This window comes from Oncorhynchus clarkii, chromosome 28 (genome assembly GCF_045791955.1).
Source record: "Oncorhynchus clarkii lewisi isolate Uvic-CL-2024 chromosome 28, UVic_Ocla_1.0, whole genome shotgun sequence".
NCBI lineage: Eukaryota > Metazoa > Chordata > Actinopteri > Salmoniformes > Salmonidae > Oncorhynchus > Oncorhynchus clarkii.
In genome coordinates, this window is record NC_092174.1 from 3,225,653 (window position 1) to 3,252,941 (window position 27,289).

A 27,289-nucleotide genomic window follows, 5' to 3' on the forward strand; every position below is an offset into this window, starting at 1 on the left:
ACAATAAATGTTTGATTTGTTCGATAATGTCCATTATTTATGTCCAAGTAGCTACTTATGTTAGGGCGTTTAGGTACACAAATCCAAACGCTTGTGCAGGTCCAGCCGAACGTCGGACGAAAAGTTCAAAAAGTTATATTACAGGTCGTAGAAACATTTCAAACTAAGTATAGAATCAATCTTTAGGATGTTTTTATCATAAATCTTCAATAACGTTCCAACCGGAGAATTCCATTGTCTGTAGAAAAGCCATGGAACGCAGGTCGCTCTCATGTGAAATGCGCATGACCAGGACCTGGCTCTCTGCCAGACCACTGACTCAAAGAGCTCTCATCGGCCTTACATCACAGTAGAAGCCTCATTTAAGTTTCTAAAGACGGTTGACATCTAGTGGAAGCCCTAGGAAGTGCAACTTGAACCATATCCCACTGTGTATTCGATAGGGCTGAGTTCAAAAACTACAAACCTCAGATTTCCCACTTCCTGTTTGGATTTTTTCTCAGGTCTTTGCCTGCCATATGAGTTCTGTTATACTCACAGACATCATTCAAACAGTTTTAGAAACTTCAGAGTGTTTTATATCCAAATGTACTAATAATTTGCATATATTAGAAACTGGGACTGAGGAGCAGGCCATTTACTCTGGGCACCTTATTCATCCAAGCTACTCAATACTGCCCCTGCAGCTTAAAAACATAAGTCCAAACTCTTGCGGTATGGTAGCTCAATGTACGATAGTTGCATGGTAAGAAACAAAAGAAGAAGAAAAACAGTTCTATCAAAACCATCTAACCAAAAGCAGAGCGCTTTCGACACACCCACTCCTTTCCACATGCCCGCTACTTTCCTTTCGACACACCCACTCCTTTCCACACGCCCACTAGTTTCCTTTCAACACACCCACTCCTTTCCACACGCCCGCTACTTTCCTTTCGACACACCCACTCCTTTCCACACGCCCACTAGTTTCCTTTCAACACACCCACTCCTTTCCACACGCCCGCTACTTTCCTTTCGACACACCCACTCCTTTCCACATGCCCGCTACTTTCCTTTCGACACACCCACTCCTTTCCACACGCCCACTAGTTTCCTTTCAACACACCCACTCCTTTCCACACGCCCACGAGTTTCCTTTTGACACACCCACTCCTTTCCACATGCCCACTAGTTTTCTTTCGACACACCGACTCCTTTCCACACGCCCGCTACTTTCCTTTCGACACACCCACTCCTTTCCACATGCCCACTAGTTTCCTTTCGACACACCCACTCCTTTCCACATGCCCGCTAGTTTCCTTTCGACACACCCACTCCTTTCCACATGCCCACTAGTTTCCTTTCGACACACCCACTCCTTTCCACACGCCCACTAGTTTCCTTTCGACACACCCACTCCTTTCCACACGCCCACGAGTTTCCTTTTGACACACCCACTCCTTTCCACATGCCCACTACTTTCCTTTCGACACACCCACTCCTTTCCACACGCCCACTAGTTTCCTTTCAACACACCCACTCCTTTCCACACGCCCAATACTTTCCTTTCGACACACCCACTCCTTTCCACACGCCCACTACTTTTCTTTCGACACACCCACTCCTTTCCACACGCCCACTACTGTGTATAATGTGTATATTTGTGCAGGGCACGTTTGAAAAAGAGACCTAGGTCTCAATATTTGACACACCCACTCTCCCATACTCCAGTCACCATATTGGGATGCAGCTACCCCCTTCTCTACGCACAGCCTCTTCGAGGGAAACGATTGGGCCAAAGTCAGACCCTGGGGGGGACCACTTCCCTGTTACACACTTGTCAGTAATTGTATATATGATTATGCATACATACTGAATACCTATTGTGATGTTTAGCTATTCCAAGGTGAGAACACACTAAGATATACGATTCTAAGACGAGCTATATCAATTTCCTTTTCATTGATGTCACTCCACAGGAAGCAGTACAGGAAGCTGCTGCAGTGCATTGTGGTCATTCAGAAGAACTACAGGGCGTTTTATTGGAGGCGGAAGTTCTTGCTCCTGCGCTGGGCCGCTCTCACCTTCCAGAAATGCCTGAGGGGCCAGTTGGGACGAAAGGTCTACTGCCAGCTCCAGGATGAGAGGATGATGATGGAGGAGGATAAGAGGAGGAGGAGGGTGGAAGAGCTAGATAGGTGGGCTATTTGCAGTTTCTCTGTGTGTGTGTGTGTGTGTGTGTGTGTGTGTGTGTGTGCGTGTGTGTGTGTGTGTGTGTGTGTGTGTGTGTGTGTGTGTGTGTGTGTTTGTGTGCTGACTGGGATTGGATTTGATTATTCCACTTTATTAATTTATGTAGAAGACACTGTTGTGTATGCTATTGCCCACGCGGCTGACTAGGTAATTTTTGAGCTTCAATCTGCCTTTATTGCCTTGCAGAAAATAACTATAAATAAACAGACTTCTTGTTAAATAATTGTCAACACATAACACCATATTAAGGTGTGTGATTTTGACAGTATTACAAGACACAACTAGCAATTCTATTTCACTCCAGCAGTTAGCATAATCTGTCCGTCCACAATTCCCCTGTGGGAACATGGCAACTCTCAACACCCAACAACACCTGTTACTATCCAAGAGATTGTTCGTGAGGAAATTGCCTCAGCCTTCAGCAATGCTTACTCAACTTAAGTGGACAGTTTGGAAACAGTGGCCAGTGTGACAGAGGTGTGACTCCATGACAAGGACACAGTGCATACTAAACTAGAAGGGGAGTCAATCTCCTAAAAAAGATAACAGAATCACTCAGACATAATTCCCATAATTTCAATATGCGGGTCACAGGACTTGAAACTGGTTTGGAAGCGGGAAACCCAACTTCCTTCATGAGCAAAATCTTTTAACATTGCTCACCGCACAAGTCCTATCCACAACGGAGCTCAGTGTACGATTGTACGAATCCACAGTTTTGAAGTCTAATGGCAAATTGTTCGCCTCGCAGCGGAATTGGTGGCTTTGAAGAGGATCAGCATCTACCCAGACCTGAGTGCCGAACTGCTGAAACAGAGGGCAACCTACAACTAGGTGAGATACCCAAGCTAAACCTGAGATGCGACTCGTCTTGACTTTCCGGGAAGACAACACAAACGTTTTCCACTGCCAAGGAGGCTCAATACTTCTTTGAGAAGCACATCAAGCCAACACACAAGGGGACGAGCCGACAGATCTAGGCTAACCCCAGTTTGACTGGCTCAATATTCAGGTATGCTATCCATGCACAATCCTGCCCTCACCATAAGACAATGATGAGGACAACCCCTCAATTGGGTAAAATGAAGAAAATATTATTATTATTATTGCTGAACATTGGACTTTGTTATTATTTTATTGCCTATGGTTCAGGACATTTAGACAATGATGACATCACATCAATTAATGAAAAATTGACAATATTTTTGGGGGGGTGACCAACTTTTTTTTGTTTTTTGAGGGGTTCAGATCACAGGCAATAATATTCAAAAAGTACATACAGTGGGGCAAAAAAGTATTTAGTCAGCCACCAATTGTGCAAGTTCTCCAACTTAAAAAGATGAGAGAGGCCTGTAATTTTTATCATAGGTACACTTCAACTATGACAAACAAAATGAGAAAAAAAAGCCAGAAAATCACATTGTAGGATTTTTAAAGAATTTATTTGCAAATTATGGTGGAAAATAAATATTTGGTCACCTACAAACAAGCAAGATTTCTGGCTCTCACAGACCTGTAACTTCTTCTTTAAGAGGCTCCTCTGTCCTCCACTCGTTACCTGTATTAATGGCACCTGTTTGAACTTGTTATCAGTATAAAATACACCTGTCCACAACCTCAAACAGTCACACTCCAAACTCCACTATGGCCAAGACCAAAGAGCTGTCAAAGGACACCAGAAACAAAATTGTAGACCTGCACCAGGCTGGGAAGACTGAATCTGCAATAGGTAAGCAGCTTGGTTTGAAGAAATCAACTGTGGGAGCAATTATTAGGAAATGGAAGACATACAAGACCACTGATAATATCGCTCGATCTGGGGCTCCACGCATAATCTCACCCCGGGGGGTCAAAATGATCACAAGAACGGTGAGCAAAAATCCCAGAACCACACGGGGGGACCTAGTGAATGACCTGCAGAGAGCTGGGACCAAAGTAACAAAGCCTACCATCAGCAAGGGCATTGAAGATGAAACGTGGCTGGGTCTTTCAGCATGACAATGATCCCAAACACACCACCCGGGCAACGAAAGAGTGGCTTCGTAAGAAGCATTTCAAGGTCCTGGAGTATCAAGAGAACATCCCTAGTCATCCCTACTGCCTCTGATCTGGCAGACTCACTAAACACATGCTATATTTGTAAATGTGCATTGGGGGCCACAATCGGAGATGATATTGCCTGGAAGGCCATAGTGCCTGAAGACCTGCTGGAACAGTGCCTCAGCGACCTGGATAGCGGTAGAGAGACCAGAGAGAGGGATGAAACGGCATGATTTCGAGAATCTGTCCACTATCACAAAAATGGTGGCAGAACCATCAGAAGAGTGGAGATCAGTGACAAAATCAATGGACAGATGAGACCAGAGACGCTGAGACACAGGAAGGGGAAGGAGTTTCCCTACTGGAGGGTTCCAGGGGGATTTGGATTGGGCACATACGGAACAGGAGTTGACATAACGAGTGACGTCCTACGCCAAGGTGGGCCACCCATACTTTCCAGAGATGGACTGAATGGTGCAAGTGATACCTGGATATGCAGAGACAATAGCTGTGTGGGACAAGGTCAACAGCCAATCCCTTATCCCCGTGGGAATGTAGGTGCGCTCAGGAGGACAGGTAGAAGGTGCGGGTTCCCTCTCCGGTGCCTGGTGAATTTCAACATCTACATCCCATAGCACAGCGGCTACAACTCGAGAGGGCAGAATTATGGGTGCACTAAAGACCGGAACCTCTCCCGATTCGTAGAGACGGGACAGGGCATCAGCTTTGTGTTTTAAAAAAAATCAAATCTGGTGAAGAAAAGGTCCCACCTGGCTTGGCGCGGATTCAGTCATCTCGCTGTGCGTATGTACTCCAGGTTCCGATGAGAAATGAGTCCTGGGGGCCCTCCAGCCAGTGTCTCCACTCCTCTAATGCCAACTTCACCGCCAGGAGCTCCCGATCGCCAACATCGTAGTTCATCTCTGCAGGAGACAGCTTTTTAGAATAATACGCACATGGATACAATTTCTGTGGATTACCTTGACGTTGGGACAGGACAGCCCCCAGACCTACTTCTGAAGCGTCCACCTCCACCATGAAGGGCAGCGTAGGATCTGGATGTTTGAGCAACGGGGCGGAGGTGAAACGTCCCTTCACAGGCGTAATGCTTCGTCACAGCTGCAGGATTCCACCCCAACTTCCAGGGACCACCCTTGAGGAGAGAAGTGAGAGGAGATCGAGCTAAAGTTCTTAATGAATCGGCGGTAGAAGTTGGCAAATTGATGTTCGGATTACGGGATGACAAGGTAATTGTCCATGTTCTGTTCCAGTCAAAGGTTTGTTCAGATTCATTTAAATCTGTGGGCCATACTTTTGGCACTCTCACATATGGATGCAAGGACTGACTATCCATGAGCTCAAAATGCTAGTTTTAACCACGTTTTAAAGCTATATAGTGTTTTTTTTACAATTACATTGTCTACAAACAAACATGCTCATGGGTAGTTTCCAAGTTACATTCTTCAAGAATCAATGGCTATATACAGTATTAAATGGAAACTTCACCACTACACTATTTGGGGTGTTTTCCGGTCTCCCCATATAAATATGAGTGATGAGAGGATGTAGAAATTTGGTCCTGGAAGAATTCAACCAATGACGTCATTGGTTGATTGAACCTTCTGTCTGATATAAAAATGTACGGAATCATGTTTTGTAGCAATTATTGTGGGCTTTGTGTTTTGATGATTGCACGATCATGCACGAGTAGATATGATTGTCCTTGGTCAATAGAGCCATTGGACTTGTCTCAATGATGTTCCTATCTGCCAGGACATTGCAGGATATCTAGGTTGACTCATTTTCCTTGGCTTTGTAAAGACGACAGCCTGATGGGACACATACTTCCTTGTTCCGGCCCTCAAAGGCAGGCTTTTCAAAACGGGGCGGTACTAATTTACAGGTTCACAGTTGCAATGTTACCGTTACCATGACTGTGCACTGTCTATCCAAGACTGCTAAATACTTAGCTACAATGGGACAATTTTTTAAAATATTATTTTACATTGAAACATACAGCCTTGTTTATTTGAGCCAGAATACACTGAAGAGGACTTGTGACAGCGAGAAAAATAATTGCGAGACCAGCAAGCAGTGGCGGCAGCCTAGACCAGCTGGACTGGTACTCGGGAGGGTAAATGACAAGCTAGTAAGTTGTTTGCTGTCAGTATCTAGCTAGCAATATAAGCTCTTGGTGATCCATAACAACAAACTCTCCTCCCTTGTATCAAAGTCACTCCGAACACCTCACTGCACTCCCCAAACACACCATATGCAAGTACAGTGGATTCGGAAAGTATTCAGACTCCTTGACTTTTTCCACATTTTGTTATGTTACAGCCTTACTTCCTGGAGAGAAGTGGCTTCTTTGCTGCCCTTCTTGACACCAGGCCATCCTCCAAATGTCTTCGCCTCACTATGCGTGCACTCACACCTGCCTGCTGCCATTCCTGAGCAAGCTCTGTACTGGTGGTGCCCCGATCCCGCAGCTAAATCAACTTTAGGAGACGGTCCTGGCGCTTGCTGGACTTTCTTGGGCGCCCTGAAGCCTTCTTCACAACAATTGAACCGCTCTCCTTGAAGTTCTTGATGATCCGATAAATGGTGGATTTAGGTGCAATCTTACTGGCAGCAATATCCTTGCCTGTGAAGCCCTTTTTGTGCAAAGCAATGATGACGGCACGTGTTTCCTTGCAGGTAACCATGGTTGACAGAGGAAGAACAATGATTCCAAGCACCACCCTCCTTTTGAAGCTTCCAGTCTGTTATTCAAACTCAGTCAGCATGACAGAGTGATCTCCAGCCTTGTCCTCGTCAACACTCACACCTGTGTTAACGAGAGAATCACTGACATGATGTCAGCTGGTCCTTTTGTGGCAGGGCTGAAATGTAGTGGAATGTTTTTTCGTGATTCAGTTCATTTGCATGGCAAATAGGGACTTTGCAATTAATCTGAACACTCTTCATACAAACGGAGGCAGCAGACTTTGTGAAAATTAATATTTGTGTCATTCTCAAAACTTTTGGCCAGGACTGTACAGTAGAAGTTGTAGCCTACTTGTAAACACACCAGTGGCCTGTATTCATGGATGCCAAGGGAAGCCAGGCTTCCCCAAAAAATGTAGCCAGAAAATAAGAAATCAAATAATGTATCTTTTGTCTCTGTGTTTTATAGTTTTCCTTCAATTCGCAAGAGGCTGAATGTATCTCACCGGAGAAAGCTTCCGAGTGAGCAAAACAGCACCCCTCTGTCTCAGTATTTGTAGCCCATCTGATGCTGTATGGTCAAAAAGAGTATGACCAAAGATTTGTATAACTATACTCTGTGAAGTGCGCATGTGCAATAACTCAATCCATCATTGCATTTCTTCCAAAGAAAGACATTTTTTAAAACTTTGGCAAAGGGTAAAGTCTACAAAACCTAATCTGTTCGTAACAGATTCCAGTTATTGAGATTAAATGTTCCATCGATGAGAAAATGTGCAGAATGTCAACCAAAATCCATCTTCGCCGGCTGCCGGCCAATGGGCTTCCTCTCATCACTATATTTGGTAGAGAGGGGAAACCCCAACTGGATGTTTCACATTTATACATCCGGTGAAATTATCTGTCTCATTGTTCTATATGTGGTATGACATTGTTGCTGCCCATAGCATTGAATGCCAGGGAAGCCAGCGAGCATTTGGCCTGCCTTGATAAGAAAAACTATAAAATAATAGCCAGCATTGAGCTAAACTGAGTGAGGTCAACTGTGCATGGTCCTGGTTCACCAAAAGAAAATGAAGCCAATTTGGATTTGGCTTCACTCCTATCACTTCGAATCAACAGAAATACGTCATTGCCAGAAACTTTAATTGTTGCATACTCATTGTGTTGCTAACTAGCTAAAATGGCCCTTTTCCTAAATTAGCCATGGATGGAGATATGGATTTGGACTTGTGGTTTCACTTAATTCTCCATACTGACCAATTATTACAGTGGTGATTCTGAACCAATGATGAATTCATACATTATGCCCCTGGCCTGAGAGGATGGAAATTCAATGTCGCTAGCTGTTAATTATATAGCTAGCTCATCGTTGCCCAAGAAAGGAAGTTTATATTTTTTTTACCTTTATTTTGTTAGGGAGTAATGTTTAGACCAAGTTTTCCTTTTCAAATGAGCCATGTAAATACAAAAAATGCACACATGAAATACATGGTAATATGTAACATGACATGATGTCGCTGTTTTCTGTGTGTTTTTTTATTATAGGGAAAAGAAGAGGCTGGAGGCTGAATGGCTAGCACAATGTGTAAGAGTATCTATTAATCACATAACATTCATTTAGGATTTGCTTCTAAATTGGGGTTTATAGTATCACCTCTTTCTCAATGCATGTTGCATGATTATGTCTTTCACTCTCGGTGCCTATTCGATAAAACCGAGGTAAACATTTTGCCACTGCGCTTTGTGTTGTGCTATCTCTCTGTCTTAGTTGCCTTTTGCTTAATAGCTTGCTGACCACTCTCAGTACCAGTCTCTCTCGAAACATTAGTTTTTGCGCTCTCTTTTCTTTCTCCATAGGCAGAGAAAGCCAGGAAGGTTGAGGACCTCCATCAGGCCCAAGAGCTATACCTTCTGACTCAGACACAAACACGGACACAGAAAAATACACAGACACAACAAGCAACATTGCCAGCAACCCAGGCAGTGCAGCAACAGCTGAATGAAATGGAGTCTTGCAAAATGTTCGAAGAGATCTCTACTGAGGAGTTTTCCGAAGAGGCAGTGCGGACCCAGGACGCATCCCAGGACGCCTCGCAGGTGGAGGAGATCCTACGTCTGGAGCGGGAGATCCAAGAGCTTCAGCGGCAGAAGGAGCAGCAGGAGCTGTCCCTGACCGAGGCCTCCCTCCACCGACTGCAAACCCTCCGTGACCAGGAGCTGCAGCGCCTGGAGGACGAGGCGTGCAAGGCCGCCCAGCAGTTCTTGGAGTCGCTCAACTTCGACGAGATTGACGAGTGCGTGCGCAATATCGAGTGCTCGCTGGGCGTGGAGGAGGAGGAGAAGATAGGCGGAGAGAGGGAGGAGGGTGAGGAGGAGGAGGTGGACGAAGGCTTTGGCGCTGATGATGAGGGATACAAGGACTCACCCAACCCAAGCGAGCATGGCCACTCAGATGGCCAGCGCACCAGTGGCATCCGCACCAGCGACGACTCATCAGAGGAGGACCCGTACGCTAATGACGGAATGCAGATCCCACTCCTGCCACCAAATACACTACTCCACCAGCCGCTGCCCCTGCTGCCGCTGTTTCAAGCCTGCCACAGTGCCTCCTCTGGCGGGGACTCGGTCTACTGCCACCCCCAGGTTTCAGAGGCCCAGTCCGATGATCTGGTCGAGCTCATTCCTCCGGATGAAGACTCGGACTATGACCAGGACGACTATGACGAGGGGGCCATAGTGTCCAGCGGCAGCATGGCGTTCTCACAACCCTGCAAAGGGCAGTGGTCACCTGACTACCACGGCTCTGTGGGCACCTACAACAGTTCGGGGACCTATCGCTTCAGCTCGGAGGGGGCCCAATCATCGGTGGGTACCAGCTGTGGGTGACATCACAACCTAGTTCAGGGGTCGAAGCAATAATATGGTTAATGGTTTTCATCAGTAAAAGTGAAACCAAGACATATTTTACTTATGATGTTGACATAACATATTTGTTAAACCTCAATATGTCTCTTATCGGAATATTTTTCAATATCTCTCTCTTTCTCTCGCTCTCTCTTTTTCCCTCTCTCTGCTCAGTTTGAGGACAGCGAGGATGATTTCAACAGGTTCGACATAGACGATGAGCTGTCCTACCGACGAGACTCGGTCTATAGTTGTGTAACACTGCCATACTTTCACAGCTTCCTCCACATCAAAGGTAACACATTTTTGTTCGAGCCCAGCACTAACACAACTAATTGATAAACTAGTCATCAAACCCATGGTTAGTTGAATCAGGTGTTTGCTTTTCACTGAGTCACACTTTACAACTTACCACTATGTTGCACTGTAGGCATTTGGGAAGAGCCCGGCAGTGTTCCTCCATATTGGCAAAATGAGTGAATGGGGGTCTTTCCAACTCACTGCTCACCATTATCCCTCTCTCTCCCTCTCCACATCACACCATCTCTCTTTAGGGGTCAGAGGAGCAGTTGCTTGTGCTTGTTGTGACTTTGTCCCTTCTCTCCCCTTCACTCTCACGTTCTTTCTCGCTCGATGTCCTTTCCTCTCTCATTCCCTGTCACTTGCACTTACTCTTTAATATTGTATGAACACATTAAATGTTTTTTCATTGAAACTCAATCATTTGTTTCTGGTTTATATTCCAAGTTATTTTGTTCAAGGATCAATGGGGAAATAGCATTAATTGAAATGACCATTGAACTTTAATGGATGTTAATCTCTTTGACTGTGTTACAGTCACAGCGTCTTACCTCTACACTTTCATTTAATAATTTCCAATGCCTAACATCTCCCCCTCTCTCATCCTTCTCTACCCCAGGTGGCCTGATGAACACGTGGAAGCGGCGTTGGTGCGTGCTGAAGGACGAGACCTTCCTGTGGTTCCGCGCTAAGCAGGAGGCCCTGAAGCAGGGCTGGCTCCACAAGAAGGGTGGCGGCTCCTCAACGCTGTCACGCCGCAACTGGAAGCGCCGCTGGTTCGTCCTGCGCCAGAGCAAGCTCATGTACTTCGAGAAAGACGGCGAGGACAAGATGAAGGGCATGCTGGACATGCATGCAGCCAAGTAAGGAGTGAACCATATAAGGGCTATGTTAAAATGCATCCTTCCTGCTGCCCTTCCTTGAGGTAATCAGTGTATTTCTATTCATTATGGATCCCCATTAGCTGCTGCCAAAGCTTCTTCCTTGGGTCCAGCAAAATTAAGGCAGTTTATACAATTTAAAACATTACAATACATTCAAAGAATTCAGAACACACCTTGTGCACTCAGGCCCCTACTCCACCACTACCACATGTCTACAGTACTAAATCCATGTGTATGTATTGTGTGTGTGTGCGTGTGTGTGTGTGCGTGTGTCTGTGCCAATGCTTGTGTTGCTTCACAGTCCCCGCTGTTCCATAAGGTGTTTTTTAATCTGTTTTTTAAACTGCTTGCATCAGTTACTTGATGTGGAATAGAGTTTCATGTAGTCATTGCTCTATGTAGTAATGTGCGCCTCCCATAGTCTGTTCTGGACTTGGGCACTGTGAAGAGACCTCTTGTGGCATGTCTTATGGGGTATGCATGGGTGTCCGAGCTGTGTGCAGTAGTTTAGACAGACAGCTCGGTGCATTCAACATGTCAATATCCCTCATAAATAAAAGTAGTGATGAAGTCAATCTCTCCTCCGCTTTCAGCCAGGAAAGATTGACATGCATATGATTAATTATAGCTCTCTGTGTACATCCAAGGGCCAGCCGTTCTGCCTTGTTCTGAGCCAATTGCAATTTTCCTAAGTCCTTTTTTGTGGCACCTGACCACACGACTGAACAGTAGTCAAGGTGCGACAAAACTAGGCCTGTAGGACCTGCCTTGTTGATAGTGTTGTTAAGAAGGCAGAGCATCGCTTTATTATAAACAGACTTCTCCCCATCTTAACTACCACTGCATCAATATGTTTTGACCATGACAGTTTTCAATCTACGGCTACTCCAAGAAGTTTAGTCATGTCAACTTGCTAAATTTCCACATTATTTATTACAAGATTTAGTTGAGGTTTAGGGTTTAGTGAGTGTTTTGTTCCAAATACAATGCTTTTAGTTTTAGAAATATTTAGGGCTAACGTATTCCTTGCCACCCACTCTGAAACTAACTGCAGCTCTTTGTTGAGTGTTGCAGTCATTTCAGTTGCTGTAGTAGCTGATGTGTATAGTGTTGAGTCATCCACATACATAGACACTATAGCTTTACTCAAAGTCAGTGGCATGTCATTAGTAAAGATGAAAAAAAGCAAGGGGCCTAAACAGCTACCCTGGGGATTTCCTGCTTCGACCTATATTATGTTTCAGAGGCTTCCATTAAAGAACACCCTCTGTGTTCTGTTAGACAAGTAACTCTTTATCCACAATATAGCATGGGGTGTAAAGCCATAACACACAAGTTTTTCCAGCAGCAGACTATGATTGATAATGTCAAAAGCTACACTGAAGTCTGACAAGACAGCCCCCACAATCATTTTATCATAAATTTCTCTCAACCAATCATCAGGCATTTGTGTAAGTGCTGTGCTTGTTGAGTGTCCATCCCTATAAGCATGCTGAAATTCTGTTGTCAATGTGTTTACTGTGAAATAGAATTGTATCTGGTCAAACACCAATTTTTCCTGTGATCTTACTTGACATGTTTATTGACACAGTGAAAACCGTGCTCCTATCAAATCATGTTAGATCAGTGATTTCCTCAAAGATCGGAGGAAGGAAGGATGCATTTTAGAGTATTTAAATAGAAGAAAATATTATACAAAGCTGTCTTTCTTAATGCCTTTCTGGCTAGTTTGGGGTTTCGTCTCTAGGTTTTATATCTGGAGAGGGAACTGATCTAGATTGATGTACTTCTATCTTGCAGAGAGATTGTGGACAACACAGGCAAGGAGAACGGAATCGACATCATCATGCCAGAGCGCACCTACCACCTTATTGCTGAGACCGCTGAGGATGCAAGGCAAGTTTAGTGTGTGTGTGTGTACATGTGCATGGTCATCTACTAGGATCAGTTATTGACCATGTAGAGACCAAGCCATTCAACTGCCCATATCAAAACAAATGAAATCAATCTTTATTTACACAGCACATTTCAGACATGGAATGCAACGCAATGTTCTTCACAGGAAAAAATTATAATAAAAAAATTCTAACAAAAGCTGAAGGAAGAGCAAAGCTAAAAAGTTTTGTTTCAAGGTCTCTTAAATATGTCCACAGTTTCAGCCCCCCTCAGGTTCTCTAGCAGGCTATTCCAGAGGTTGGGGGCATAATAACTACTGCCTTTCATGCCTATTGGTCCTAGGGTTTGGGATAGTTAAAAGTCCAGAGGACCTGAGGGACCTACTGGGTACATAACTTTTTAAGAGTGTCTGACATGTTTTGGGGTGCACAAAATCGTGGAGTGATTTAAAAACCAAAAGAAGAATCTTAAAACTAATTATAAAACTCACAGGCAGCCAGTGCAGAGACCTTAAAACCAGTGTAATGTGTGCTCTCCATCTGATCTTGGTCAGTACCCGTGCTGCAGCATGCTTTATATTTTGCAGTTGACCAATGGCTTTCTTGGGTAGACAAGACAGGGGGGCATTACAACAGTCACGCCTGCTTGTAATAAAAGCATGGATAAGTCTCTCTGTATCACCCTGAGAGAGAAACAGCCGCACCATGGCAATGTTCCTCAGGTGATAAAAAGCTATTTTGGTCACATTCCTAATGTATGAATGGAAATTTAGTTCAGAATCTAAAATAACACCTTGGTTTTTTACCTGGTGTTTTATCTTTATTGCCCATGAATAAAATGTGCAGCCAGATTCTCTCTCTGTGCTTTGGCTCCAACAATAATTACTTCGGTCTTGTCTTGATTCAGCTGAAGGAAGTTGTGAGCCGTCCAAGTATTTAAATCACTAATACAGTCTAATAATTTATCCATAGAGCTAAACTCCTCTGGTGATGCAGAAACGTAAAATTGTGTATCATCTGGGTAGCAGTGAAAATCATTGTTGTGCTTTCTGATAATGCTACCAAGGGGTAACATATATAAACTGAATAGTACCAGACCCAAAATCAAGCCTTGTTTTCTATGAGTTATGTTCACCAAGGTTGACAAAAAACTCTCAACCGGTTAAATAGGTCCTAAACCAATTTATAACTGGACCGGAGAGGCCAACCCTCCTCTCCAGAAGGACATCAAGGTCAACAGTGTTTAATGTAGCACTTAAATCCAAGAGTACAAGGACAAAGAGCTGTTTTGCATCTGTGTTGGCTCCAAGATCATTTACCACTTTTACTAAGGCTGTCTCTGTGCTGTGGTGCGCACAAAAATCAGATTGGAATAAAACATTTTTAATTACAGTTGGCACTTAAAAAATAATTTTGCTGTTTGAAAACCAATTTCTCCCAAATTTTGCATAAAAAAATCGAAGGTTGGAGATTCTCAGAAACTTGCTAACTCTAGATTACTTTTCTTCAGAAGGGGTTTCACCATAGCCGTTTTTAGTGCATTGGGGAAAGTGCCTGTGAACAGTGAGTGATTAACAATAGCTTGCACTTCTTCAGATATGCAATTAAAAACTGTTTTGAAGAAGGTGGTGGGGATAGGATCGAGAATTGGTATTTTATTAGGATCCCCATTAGCTGTTGCAAAAGCAGCAGCTACTCTTCCTGGGGTCCACACAAACATGAAACATGACATAATACTTAGCATTAATAGACAAGAACAGCTCAAGGACAGAACTACATGAATGATAACATTTTTACAAAAGGCACCGTAGCCTCCATATCAATACATACACACAAACTATCTTGGTCAAATAGGGGAGAGGCGTTGTGCTGTGAGGTGTTGCTTTATCTGTTTTGTGAAACCAGGTTTGCTGTTCACTTGAGCAATATGAAATGGAATTGAGTTCCATGCAATAGTGGCTCTATATAATACTGTAGACTTTCTTGAATTTGTTCTGGATTTGGGGACTGTGAAAAGACCCCTGGTGGCAAGTCTGGTGGGGTAAGTGTGAGTGTCAGAGCAGTGTGTAAATTGACTATGCAATCAATTTGGGATTTTCAACACATTAATGTTTCTTATAAAAATAAGAAGTAATGTCAGTCTCTCCTCAACTCTTAACCAATAGAGACTGGCATGTATAGTATTTATATCAGCCCTCTGATTACAATGAAGAACAAGACATTCCGCTCTGCTCTGGGCTAGCTGCAGTTTAACTAGGTCTTTCCTTAATTAATTAGAACTACCCATCCCGGATCTGGTATATTTGTCATCAGCAACGCTGAATAGCATAGCACAACAGTCAAAAAATATTACTAGGTGGCCTCCCGGGTGGTGCAGTGTTAAGGGCGCTGTGTTAAGAAGCAGTGCGGCTTGGTTGGGTTGTGTATCAGAGGACGCATGTCTTTCAACCTTCGTCTCTCCCGAGCCCGTACGGGAGTTGTAGCGATGAGACAAGATAGTAGCTACTAAACAATTGGATACCATGAAATTGGGGAGAAAACGGGGTACAAATTCAAACAAATTTAAAAAATGAATAAAATAAAACATACAAAATATTACTAGAAATTATTCATATTCATGAAATCACAAGTGAAATATAGCGAAACACGCCTTTTGTTAATCACCCTGTCGTCTCAGATTTTGAAATTATGCTTTACAGCGAAATTTCATGAATATGAAGTGTTGCAGTCATTTCAGTCACTGTAGTAGCTGACGTGTATAGTGTTGAGTCATCTGCATAAACTCTGGCTTTACGTAAAGTCAGTGACAGGTCGTTAGTAAAAAAAAAAAAAAAAAGGAAGGCGCCTAAACGGCTATCCTGGGGAATTCTTGCTTCTACCTGGATTATGTCTGAGAGGCTTTTGTTCTGTTAGACAAGTAACTCTTTACCCACATTATAGCAGGGGTGTAAAGCCATAACACATTTGTTTTTTCAGCAGCAGACTATGATCGATAATGTCAAAAGCTGCACTGAAATCTAGCAAGACAGCCCCCACAATAATTTGATCATCAATTTCTCTCAGCCAATCATCAGTCATTTGTGTAAGTGCTGTGCTTGTTGAGTGTCCTTTCCTATAAGCATATTGAAATACTGTTGTCAATTTGTTTACTGTAAAATAGCATTGTATCTGGTCAAACACAATTTTTTCCAGAAGTTTACTAAGGGTTTGTAACAGGCTGATTGTTTGGCTATTTGTGCCAGTAAAGGGGTCTTTACTATTCTTGGGTAGCGGATTGACTTTAGCTTCCCTCCAGGCCTGAGGGCACATGCTCTCTAATAGGCTTAAATTGGTTGTTGTCCTTGATGATCTTTTTGGCCTTCCTGTGACATCGGGTGCTGTAGGTGTCATGGAGGGCAGGTACTTTGCCGCTGGTGATGACTTGTGCAGACCGCACCGCCCTCTGGAGAGCCTTGCGGATGAGGGTGGTGCAGTTGCCATACCAGGCTGTGATACAGCCCAACAGGACACTTTCAATTGTGCATCTGTAAAGGTTTGTCAGAGTTTTGGGTGACATGTCTTCAGCCTCCTGAGTTTGAAGAGGCGCTGTTGCGCCTTCCTGTTGGGACAGTATGCAAACTGAAGTGGGTCTAGGTTGGCCGGTATAGTGGCGGTGATATGATCCTTGACTAGCCTCTCAAAGCACTTCATGATGACAGAAGTGAGTGCTACGGGGCAGTAGTCATTTAGTTCAGTTATCTTTGCCATCTTGGGTATAGGAACAATGGTAGCTATCTTAAAGCATATGGAGACAACAGACGGGGATAGGGAGCGATTAAATGTGTCCATAAATGTGTGCATGCTCTGAGGACGCGGCTAGGGATGCCATCTGGGCCAGTGGCCTTGCGAGGGTTAACAAGTTTAAATGTTTTACTCACGTCAGCCACGGAGAAGGGGGGGGGGGGGGGGGGGTGCAGTCTTTGTTAGCAAGCCCCGACGGTGGCACTGTATTATCCTCAAAGTGGGCAACGAAGGTGTTTAGTTCGTCTGGAAGCGTGACAGCGGTATCCATGACGTGGCTGTTTTTGTTTTTGTAGTCCGTGATTTCCTGTAGACCCTGCCACCTACGTCTCATGTCTGAGCTGTTGAATTGTGACTCCACCTTGGCCCTGTACTGGCATTTTGCTTGTTTGATTGTCTTGCGGAGGGAATAACTTCACTGTTTATATTCAGCCATATTTCCAGACCTCTTTCCATGGTTAAATGCGGTGGATCGCGCTTTCAGTTTTGCGTGAATGCCGCCATCCATCCACGGTTTCTGGTTAGGGTAGGTTTTAATAGTCACAGTGGGTACGACATAGGGCCTTTGTGTGGTAGGCACAAATAATCAAACTTCTCATCGGGTCTTGCTTGACTGATACCCAGCCTAATGTTGGTTATATTATCTCTGAAATATGCAGCAAACTCATAACATTTAGATTTGGTGGAAAGTTCACATAGGTTTGAGGGGGTAGGATTTATCAGGCCATCAGTGGTAGAGGAGAGTACTCTCAAATTATTCTGGATAGTAGTGATCAAGTTAGAAAAATTTGCCCATCTGACATTTTAATTGCCTTGTTATATATGTCAAGTTGATCTCTCAGAATATCAGAATGGACCTGCAGTTTTGACTTTCTCCACTTCCGCTCTGCCTTTCTGCATTTCTCTTTCATTGATTTGTTTCCTCATTCATCCATTCATCCACATCCTGTTTGGATGTGACCTTTTTCAACTTTACTGGAGCTATTGCATCAATGGTTGCCCTCCATTTGCTATTAAAGTGATCAACTAAATCATCACAAGAGGAAGGCAGAATTGGTGATGGAGAATTGTTCAGACACTCAATAAAATATGTAGCCCAGTAACATGTTGGTTAAAGTCCATAGAGCTCAAAAGATTCATGAATTCAATGGCCTTGGAGTCGGTCTCTTTGTCAACGCGAATATAAAATTTGATTTTATCATTTTATCATAGTTCTCAAAGACAATAGAGAATAGTTCAGATCAATCAGTAAAGAACGTGAGGCAGTGCTGGTGACCTATACAGGGTTATGGCCAGAACTGGTAGTTGACATTTAAACAGTATAGCATGATGCTCAAAAGACCCAAAGTCGCCAAAATAAAAAAATAACCTTACAGCTGAGAGCATTAGAAAAAATAGAGGCTTTTTGCACTTTTCTGATAGAGAATGAAAAGCTGTATTCCGAAGGGGAGGCTTCAATAAGAGCAGCACTACAGTCTGATGACAGCCATGTTTCAGTGAGAAACATCCAATTAACTTTGCGCTCAGTAATGAGGTCATTCACGAGAAAAGTTTTATTAGGGATTGCTTTAACATTTAAAAGTGCCATATTCAATGAGTGTGTGCCACTCTGCCCTTCGGGCATCTCCCTCGAGGTAACCAATGTAATAACAACCAAATGATTAACGTAACAACCACGTTATCTGACAGTCTCCAATCTAACAGATTGACAGCTTGTATAAACTCACTAGAAGGCGGAGTTAAAGGAACATAAATTACTCACAATAACAATAGTGCCATTTCTACAGGAGTTGATATGCTTTCCAAGTCCTCTGTTGCTTATTCTGACAGGGAGCACTGGAGAACTATCAGACCCTGTCTGTCAGTCTCTAAAACAGTTTGATGTTGCTGAGACTGGAGCACTACCAGACCAGCGGTCTCTAAAACAGTTTGATGTTGCTGGGACTGGAGCCCTACCAGACCCTGTCTGTCAGTCTCTAAAACAGTTTGATGTTGCTGGGACTGGAGCATTACCAGACCTTGTCTGTCAGTCTCTAAAACAGTTTGATGTTGCTGGAAATAATCCTGGAACCCCTGCGGTTAGGGTGAATCCTGTATCTTTTAAGAGTACTGGTTGCTCCCACAGCAAATCAAAGTCGTCACAAGAAGACCGATTCCTGTCGTTGCAAAGTTTCTTCAGGTAATCGTTCAGGGCAAAGAGTCGGCTGAAACGCAAAGCTGTTTGATAGCTGGATCAAATCTTCTCAGATAGATGAAGGGTGGCGAGACTGTCTCACCATTCTTATTAAAACTAGCATCACAAGAGATAACCTTTTCTATGAGCGCACCTGTTTATAATGCATTATGAATTCATTCATAAGGCCTTTCGTACCACTATTATACGACTTGCTGTAATCATTCATAATGGACTCTTTTAACTGCTTTTATAAATTCCTTATAGCATTTTAATCGCTCATTTTCGTTTTCCATTTCAAACACGCCCCTAGTAAAAGGTGTCTGATAGGCTTGACTCCTGTGACAGACCACTAAAATAAATGTTAATCCAGCGCAGACTGTTATAGGCTGACACTCTTCGGTGGTAGTTAGCCCAATGGCTAAGGAGTTGGACTTGTAGCCAAAAGGTGGCCGTTTCTAGTCCCAGGCCGGGTGCTGGACAAGGGGCGGAATTGGCAACTGGTGGGCTGCTGGGTTTATATCCTCAAGACATTCCCCTGTTGTGCCCTTGAGCAAGGCCCTTAACCCCAAAACATGCTCTCCATTCAGGGGTGCTGCACTGCAGCTTTACCCTGTGCTCGCCTCAGCTGTATGTGTGATGTGTGCTGCCTGGAGGGATGAGAACGGAGCAGAAGACACATTTCTGTTGTTCTCTGTAACTAATGTTGTATTCTTGTTGTATTGTTCCTGTGTGTAGTTTCTGTGGTTCCTATTGGCTGACACTCTTCTCTGTGTTTTCAGTCAGTGGTTCAGTGTGCTCAGCCAGGTGCACACCTCCACAGAGCAAGAGATCAGGGAGATGCACGACGAACAAGCCAACCCCCAGAATGCAGTGGTGAGTACTACAGGAAGAAGAGGAGGATGATGGGAAATAGAGTTCAATACGGGAGCTTTGGTTATACAGTATGTAAAGGGAAAGCTGGGTATACAGAATGCTGGAAAACATTGTGGTTTTTGGGGGATGGTGTCTGATTCAAAACAGGTATTTATTAGGATCCCCAATTAGCTGTGGCAGTGGCCACTCTTCCTTGGGGGAGTGTGTGTGTGTGTGTGGGTGTGTATGTGTGTATTTGTGTGTGTGGGGAAATAATGAGAACCTAGGGAGTTGGAAGAAGGTCAAACTCACATCAGAACCCCAGTCACACTGAACTGTATCTTTTGTGTAAAGTGACTTTGTGCTCTGACTGGTAGTTGAAGGACATCTATTCTCTCTCTTATAAAGGCTCTCTCTCTCCTCAGGGAACCCTCGATGTTGGCTTGATCGATTCAGTCTGTGCGTCAGACAACCCTGAACGGTAAGATTCAAGTTACACCGACAGTAGGGTCCAAAATGATGGACACCCTTGATAAAGATGAAGAAAAATGACTGTATAAAATAAATTGTTCAAATACTGAGCTACATTGTATAAAAAAAGGGAAATTATATTATTTTATACTGAAACAATTGCTCTGAGAAAGAGATTTGTTGAACAAGTAGTACTTTTTTCTCTCAAAAAGATAGGGGTCAAAATGATTGACACCCCAGTTTTCAATACCTTTCAATACCTCACTTTGTGAGGATAAAAAACATAAGCTTCAAACTGTAAACAGTGCCTTCAACCTTGTCCAGGTTATCAGTCAACCTACCAGGGTAGTTACAAACAGCACAGGAATGAAATCATCAACATGTACTGATCACATCTTCACTAATGCTGCAGAAATTTGCTTTAAAGCAGTATCCAAATCCATAGGATGTAGTGATCACAATACAGTAGCCATATCTAGGAAAACCAAAGTTCTAAAGGCTGGGCCTAATATAGTGTATAAGAGGTCATACAATACGTTTTGTAGTGATTCATATGTTGATGATGTAAATACTGTTTGTTGGTCTGGTGTGTAATGAGGAGCAACCAGACGGTGCACTTGACACATTTATGAAATTCATATTCCAGTTACTGATGCACCCATTAAAACGTAAAAATGGTTCAATCTCCGTGGATTGAGGAAGAATTGAAAAATGATATGGTTGAAAGGGATGAGGCAAAAGGAATGACAAATAAGTCTGGCTGCCAACTGATTATCAAACGTACTGATATAGAGAAATCATGTGACTAAACTGAATAAAAAGAAGAAGAATAAACTATACTATGAATCAAAGCTAAATGATATAAAGAATGACAGTTTAAAGCTTTGGAGCACCTTAAATGACATTTTGGGGAAAAAGGCAATCTCAGCTCCATTATTCATTGAACCAGTTGGCTCATTCATCACAAAACCCACTGATATTGTAAATTACAAAAACAAAAAAATAATAATAATTGGCAAGATTAGCAAACTTAGGCATGACATGCCAGCAACAAACGCTGACACTACACATCCAAGTATAACTGACCAAATGATGAAAGACAAGAATTGTAATTTTGAATTCTGTAAAGTGAGTGTGGAAGAAGTGAAAAAATTATTGTTGTCTATCATCAAGGACAAGCCACTGGGGTCTGACAACCTGGGTGGAAAATTACTGAGGATAATAGTGGACGATATTGCCACTCCTACTTGCCATATCTTCAATTTAAGTCTACTAGAAAGTGTGTGCCCTCGGGCCTGGTGGGAAACTAAATGAATTCCGCTACCCAAGAATAGTAAAGCCACTTTTACTGGCTCAAATAACTGACCAATCAGCCTGTTACCAACCCTTAGTAAACATTTGAAAAATGTGTTTGACCAGATACAATGCTATTTTATGGTAAACAAATTGACAATAGACTTTCAGCATACTTATAGGGAAGGACATTCAACAAGCACCCCACTTAGATAAATGACTGATGATTGGTTGAGAGAAATTGATGATAAAAAGATTGTGGGGGCTGTTTTGTTAGACTTCAGTGTGGCTTTTGACATTATCGATCATAGTCTGCTGCTGGAAAAACGTATGTGTTATGGCTTTAAAACCCCTGCTATAATGTGGATAAAGAGTTACTTGTCTATCAGAACACAGAGGGTGTTAGGGTCTATGTATGAGGATAACTCAACACTATACACGTCAGCTACTACATCGAGTGAAATCACTGCAACACTTAACAGAGAGCTGCAGTCAGTTAGGAATGTGTTTCAAAGAATAAATTAGTCCTAAATATTGCAATAAATAATGTTGAAATTAAACAAGTTGAGGTGACTGGACTGTACATTGTCATGGTCAAAACATGTTGATATAACAGTAGCTAAGATGGTGAGAAGTCTGTCCATAATAAAGCGCTACTCTACCTTCTTAACAGCACTATCAACAAGGCAGGTCCTACAGGCCCTAGTTTTGTCGCACCTGTACTAATGTTCAGCCGTGTGGTCAGGTGCCACAAAGAGGGACTTAGGAAGATGAATTGTCTCAGAACAGGGCAGCACGGCTGGCCCTTAAATGTACACAGAGAGCTAACATGCTTGTAAATCTCTCATGGCTCAAAGTGGAGGAGAGATTAAGTTCATCACTACTTGTTTTTGTAAGATGTGTTGACATGCTGAATGCACCGAGGTGTCTGTTTGAACTACTAGCTTGGACACCCATGCATACCCCACAAGACATGCCACCAAAGGTCTCTTCACAGTCCCCAAGTCAAGAACAGTCTATGGGAGGCAAACAGTACTACATAGAGCCATGGCTACATTGAACTGTATTCCACATCAGGTAACTGATGCAAGCAGTAAAATCTGATTTAAAAAGCAGATAAAAATACACCTTATAGCACCGCAGGGACTGTGAAGAGACACACACACACAGGCACAGACACACACTTACACATACACATGATAAGACACGCACTCTACACACTAGAGGTCGACCGATTATGATTTTTCAACGCCGATACCTATTATTGGAGGACCAAAAAAAGCCGATACCGATTAATCAGACAATTTTTTTAATGTATTTGTAATAATGACAATTACAACAATACTGAATGAACACTTATTTTTTAACTTAATATAATACATCAATAAAATCAATTTAGCCTCAAATAAATAATGAAACATGTTCAATTTGGTTTAAATAATGCAAAAACAAAGTGTTGGAGAAGAAAGTAAAAGTGCAATATGTGCCATGTAAGAAAGCTAACGTTTAAGATCCTTGCTCATAACATGAGAACATATGAAAGCTGGTGGTTCCTTTTAACATGAGTCTTCAATATTCCCAGGTAAGAAGTTTTAGGTTGTAGTTATTATAGGAATTATAGGACTATTTCTCTCTATACCATTTGTATTTCATATACCCTTGACTATTGGATGGTCTTATAGGCACTTTAGTATTGCCAGTGTAACAGTATAGCTTCCATCCCTCTACTCGTTGCTACCTGGGCTCGAACCAGGAACACAACGACAACAGCCACCCTCGAAGCAGCGTTACCCATGCAGAGCAAGGGGAACAACCACTCCAAGTCTCAGAGCGAGTGACGTTTGAAATGCTATTAGCGTGCACCCCGCTAACTAGCTAGCCATTTCACATCGGTTACACCAGCCTAATCTTGGGAGTTGATAGGCTTGAAGTCATAAACAGCTGCTGGCAAACGCACAAAAGTGCTGTTTGAATGAATGCTTACGAGCCTGCTGGTACCTACCATCGCTCAGTCAGACTGCTCTATCAAATCTGGAAACTATCATCTCGAAAACAAGACGTTTATTCTTTCAGTGAAATACGGAACCGTTCCGTATTTTCTCTAATGGGTGGCATCCATAAGTCTAAATATTCCTGATACATTGTACAACCTTCAATGTTATGTCATAATTACGTAAAATTCTGGCAAATTAGTTCGTAACAAGCCAGGCCGCCCAAACTGTTGCATATACTCCGACTCTGCGTGAAATGAACGCAAGAGAAGTGACACAATTTCCCCTGGTTAATATTGCCTGCTAAGCTGGATTTCTTTTAGCTAAATATGCAGGTTTAAAAATATATACTTCTGTGTATTGATTTTAAGAAAGGCATTGATGTTTATGGTTATGTACACATTGGAGCAACGATACGCACCGCATCGATTATATGCAATGCAGTACACGCTAGATAAACTAGTAATATCATCAACCATGTGTAGTTAACTAGTGATTATGATTGATTGATTGATTGTTTTTTATAAGATAAGTTTAATGCTAGCTAGCAACTTACCTTGGCTTACTGCATTCGCGTAACAGGCAGTCTCCTCGTAGAGTGCAATGTAACTGCAAGGTTGCAAGATTGAATCCCCCGAGCTGACAACGTAAAAATCTGTCGTTCTGCCCCTGAACGAGGAAGTTAACCCACCGTTCCTAGGCCGTCATTGAAAATAAGAATGTGTTCTTAATATTAAATAAAGGTGTAAAAAAAATACTGATTTCCAATTGTTATGAAAACTTAAAATCGGCCCTAATTAATCGGCCATTCCGATTTAATCGGTCGACCTCTACTACACACACATACACATGGATTTTGTAATGTAGGTACTGTCTGTGATAGTAGAGTAGTGGCCTGAGGGAACACACTTAATGTGTTTTGAAAAGTGTTATGAAATGTAATGTCATGTAATATTTTTTATTGTCTAAATCGGTATTAATGTTGCTGGACCTCAGGAAGAGTAGCTGCTGGCTTGGCAGCAGCTAATGGGGATTCTTAATAAATACAAATACAAAGATTGAACTAAATCTACAACTTCACTCCTCTCCCTTCCCAGGACCAACTCCTTTGTGATGATCACAGCTAACAGGGTGTTACACTGCAATGCCGACACTCCTGAAGAGATGCACCACTGGATAACATTGCTACAACGTTCCAAAGGAGACACGCGTGTGGAGGGACAGGAGTTCATCATCAGAGGTCAGACATTGTTACGTTACATTAGCGCCAGAGGTCCGACATTATATTATTATATTATGTTACAGCATATCTGACCAGATCGTTATATTATATTATGCTACACCTTTAGGGATACATTTCGGTTGATATTTGATTTTTAAAATGGTTCAAATATCTGCCTCGTTAGGCTGGCTCCACAAGGAGATGAAGAACAGCAGCAGAGCCTCTCTGAAGCTGAAGAAGCGCTGGTTCCTGCTTACCCACAACTCTCTGGACTACTATAAAAGCTCGGAGCGCAACACCCTCAAGCTGGGCACCCTGGTGCTCAATAGCCTGTGCTCAGTGGTGCAGCCTGACGAGAAGGTCTTCAAGGAGACAGGTTAGAACTGGATTAGCTACATATACCTTTTTAGCACTACTGAGCTGAGCCGAGCTGTATTTTACCACGCTAGCCTGGTTTTGTACGCACCTGATAACATTTTCACCCTACAAGCTAAGCCGAGCTGTGTTGTACTTTGCTGGCTTGGTTACACATCCAGGTGATAGCCTTTTCACACTACTGAGCTGAGCCGAGTCAAGCCGAACTCTACTGTGCTGGCTTAGTTACGCATTTCATCATAGTTATGCGAACCTTGCTAGAAAGGACTATGTGAAAAGAGAATATCCGAGCCAGGACAGTACGATTCGTGTAAGAATGAGGGAAAGGTAGCTTAATAAAACGGGTAAGGGATGGCTGGGAGGTAACACTACGGGTGAGTCTGTAGGAACACAAGGTGAGAGGAGTTTGTGTTACACAGGTTTGTCTTCTTGGTCTTGATATTTTAAGCTTCGGTGTTTTGTAAAGGAAGAGGGTACGGCTCTAAGGACAAAAGTTGGAATGGATGTTTTCTGGGAAATAAACCATATAAAGAATACATATCTAATTCAGTATAACAATATAAGGATAAGTAGATACTCAAGAACAAAGGCCTGTATAAGAGGATAAGGCTAGGCTAATGGCTAACAAACTAGGCAATGGTAGGTAAAACGCTGGTTTCCTGTTGTATCTGATAATGAATTGCACACACCTGGTGTCCCATGTCTAGATCAGTCCCTGATTATAGGGGAACAATGAGCAATGCAGTGGAACTGGCTTCGAGGTCCAGAGTTGGGTTTGAGGGATCTAAACCACATCAGATACATATGTAAAAGGAAAGAGGACAAACTTAATCAATAGCGCATCAAAGGAGAAACAGGAAATAAACTTCAGGTATGTAAGGAAGGAATATAACCAGAACACTTCTCCAAAAACTTCACTCAGTCCATGAGGTAGCCACACTGATTAGGATGCAGATGTGCTGAGGGAGGAAGTGTTTGTTTATTTTGTTTGTTTTATTTTATCTTGTATTACAAATGCTTGGAGAGTCTGGAAGTGAGTGGAGAATTATCCAAAATGAGAGTGAAAGTGTGAAAACACAATGATGTGTCGTAATATGTAGTCATGGAAATGCTGCTATTATCTCATACTAACAAGATCACTGTAGAAAAGGCCTTTATATTTAATTTCCCTATGCACCCCTAGTTTGTCCCTTTAGTTAGAATAACCGACAGCTCATTAGTCGAATCACCCCTAACTTTCCATCCAATCAGAGACGTTCTCTTTAACCTGCTCGTCTCCAGTCAGTGAGTTGCTGTGAAGACAGAGAGCGGACCGTTTGTGAGAAAACAAGTTGCAGCATGTTTGGCGTGTATCTAAAAGCAGTGTAGTGGTGCCTGGAGAAGTGGGTATACTCCAGAATGTCCCAAACGGCCCACACGGTGGAGGAAAGGTTCCCTGTGTGAAAAATTCTAAGAGAAACAGTGACACACTGTGAATGACCTAAAAATGATAAATCCCATATTGGTCTTTCACAGTCAGACCAACCCAAGCAGTACTGTGCAAGTAGGATAATAGTATGCCTACTATTTAAACAGATAAATTAGGCTGTCAAACTTAGTCAGAAATTCACAGGTTTCAGATTTTTCCCTTTTTCAGATTTTGGCTGTTGAAGCCACACTTTTTTAATTCATTCATCCTGTTACCGGGATCCTTTTCGTCAACATCCTCTGAATTGCAGAGCGCCAAATTCAAATTAAATTACTAAAAGTTATTTAATTTTCATGAAATCACAAGTGCAATATAGCAAAACACACCTTAGCTTGTTGTTAATCCACCTGGCGTGTCAGATTTCAAAAAAGCTTTTCGGCGAAAGCATACCAAGCGTTTATGTAAGAACACCTCTCTCAGTAGGCAAAACATTACAAACGGCTAGCAGCCAAGTAGATTGGTCACGAAAGTCAGAAAAGCAATAAAATGAATCGCTTACCTTTGATGATCTTCAGATGTTTGCACTCACGAGACTCCCAGTTACACAATAAATGTTCCTTCTGTTCCATAAAGATTATTTCTATATCCAAAATACCTCCATTTGGTTGGAGCGTTATGTTCAGAAATCCACAGACTCGAGCGGTCAAGAGCAGGCAAACAAAAATTCTAAATAGTATCCGTAAAGTTCGTAGAAACA

General features: G+C 42.7%; 2 protein-coding genes across 2 annotated transcripts in view; both read left to right on the forward strand.

The window, feature by feature from the left end:
* The window catches only part of LOC139386658 (myosin X), a 261,409-nt gene that overhangs the window by 221,460 nt on the left and 12,660 nt on the right, over positions 1–27,289 (forward strand). The window contains exons 22-31 of the mRNA XM_071132429.1: positions 1,959–2,177; positions 8,527–8,566; positions 8,839–9,846; positions 10,060–10,180; positions 10,805–11,048; positions 12,870–12,965; positions 19,700–19,793; positions 20,198–20,253; positions 24,625–24,767; positions 24,934–25,125. Coding sequence (XP_070988530.1) covers positions 1,959–2,177; positions 8,527–8,566; positions 8,839–9,846; positions 10,060–10,180; positions 10,805–11,048; positions 12,870–12,965; positions 19,700–19,793; positions 20,198–20,253; positions 24,625–24,767; positions 24,934–25,125 — 2,213 coding nt within the window. The remainder of the gene's footprint in view (positions 1–1,958; positions 2,178–8,526; positions 8,567–8,838; positions 9,847–10,059; positions 10,181–10,804; positions 11,049–12,869; positions 12,966–19,699; positions 19,794–20,197; positions 20,254–24,624; positions 24,768–24,933; positions 25,126–27,289) is intronic.
* LOC139386660 (RAN binding protein 9) overlaps positions 1–27,289 on the forward strand; it is a 371,620-nt gene that overhangs the window by 100,121 nt on the left and 244,210 nt on the right. The gene's annotated exons all lie outside the window — the stretch shown is intronic.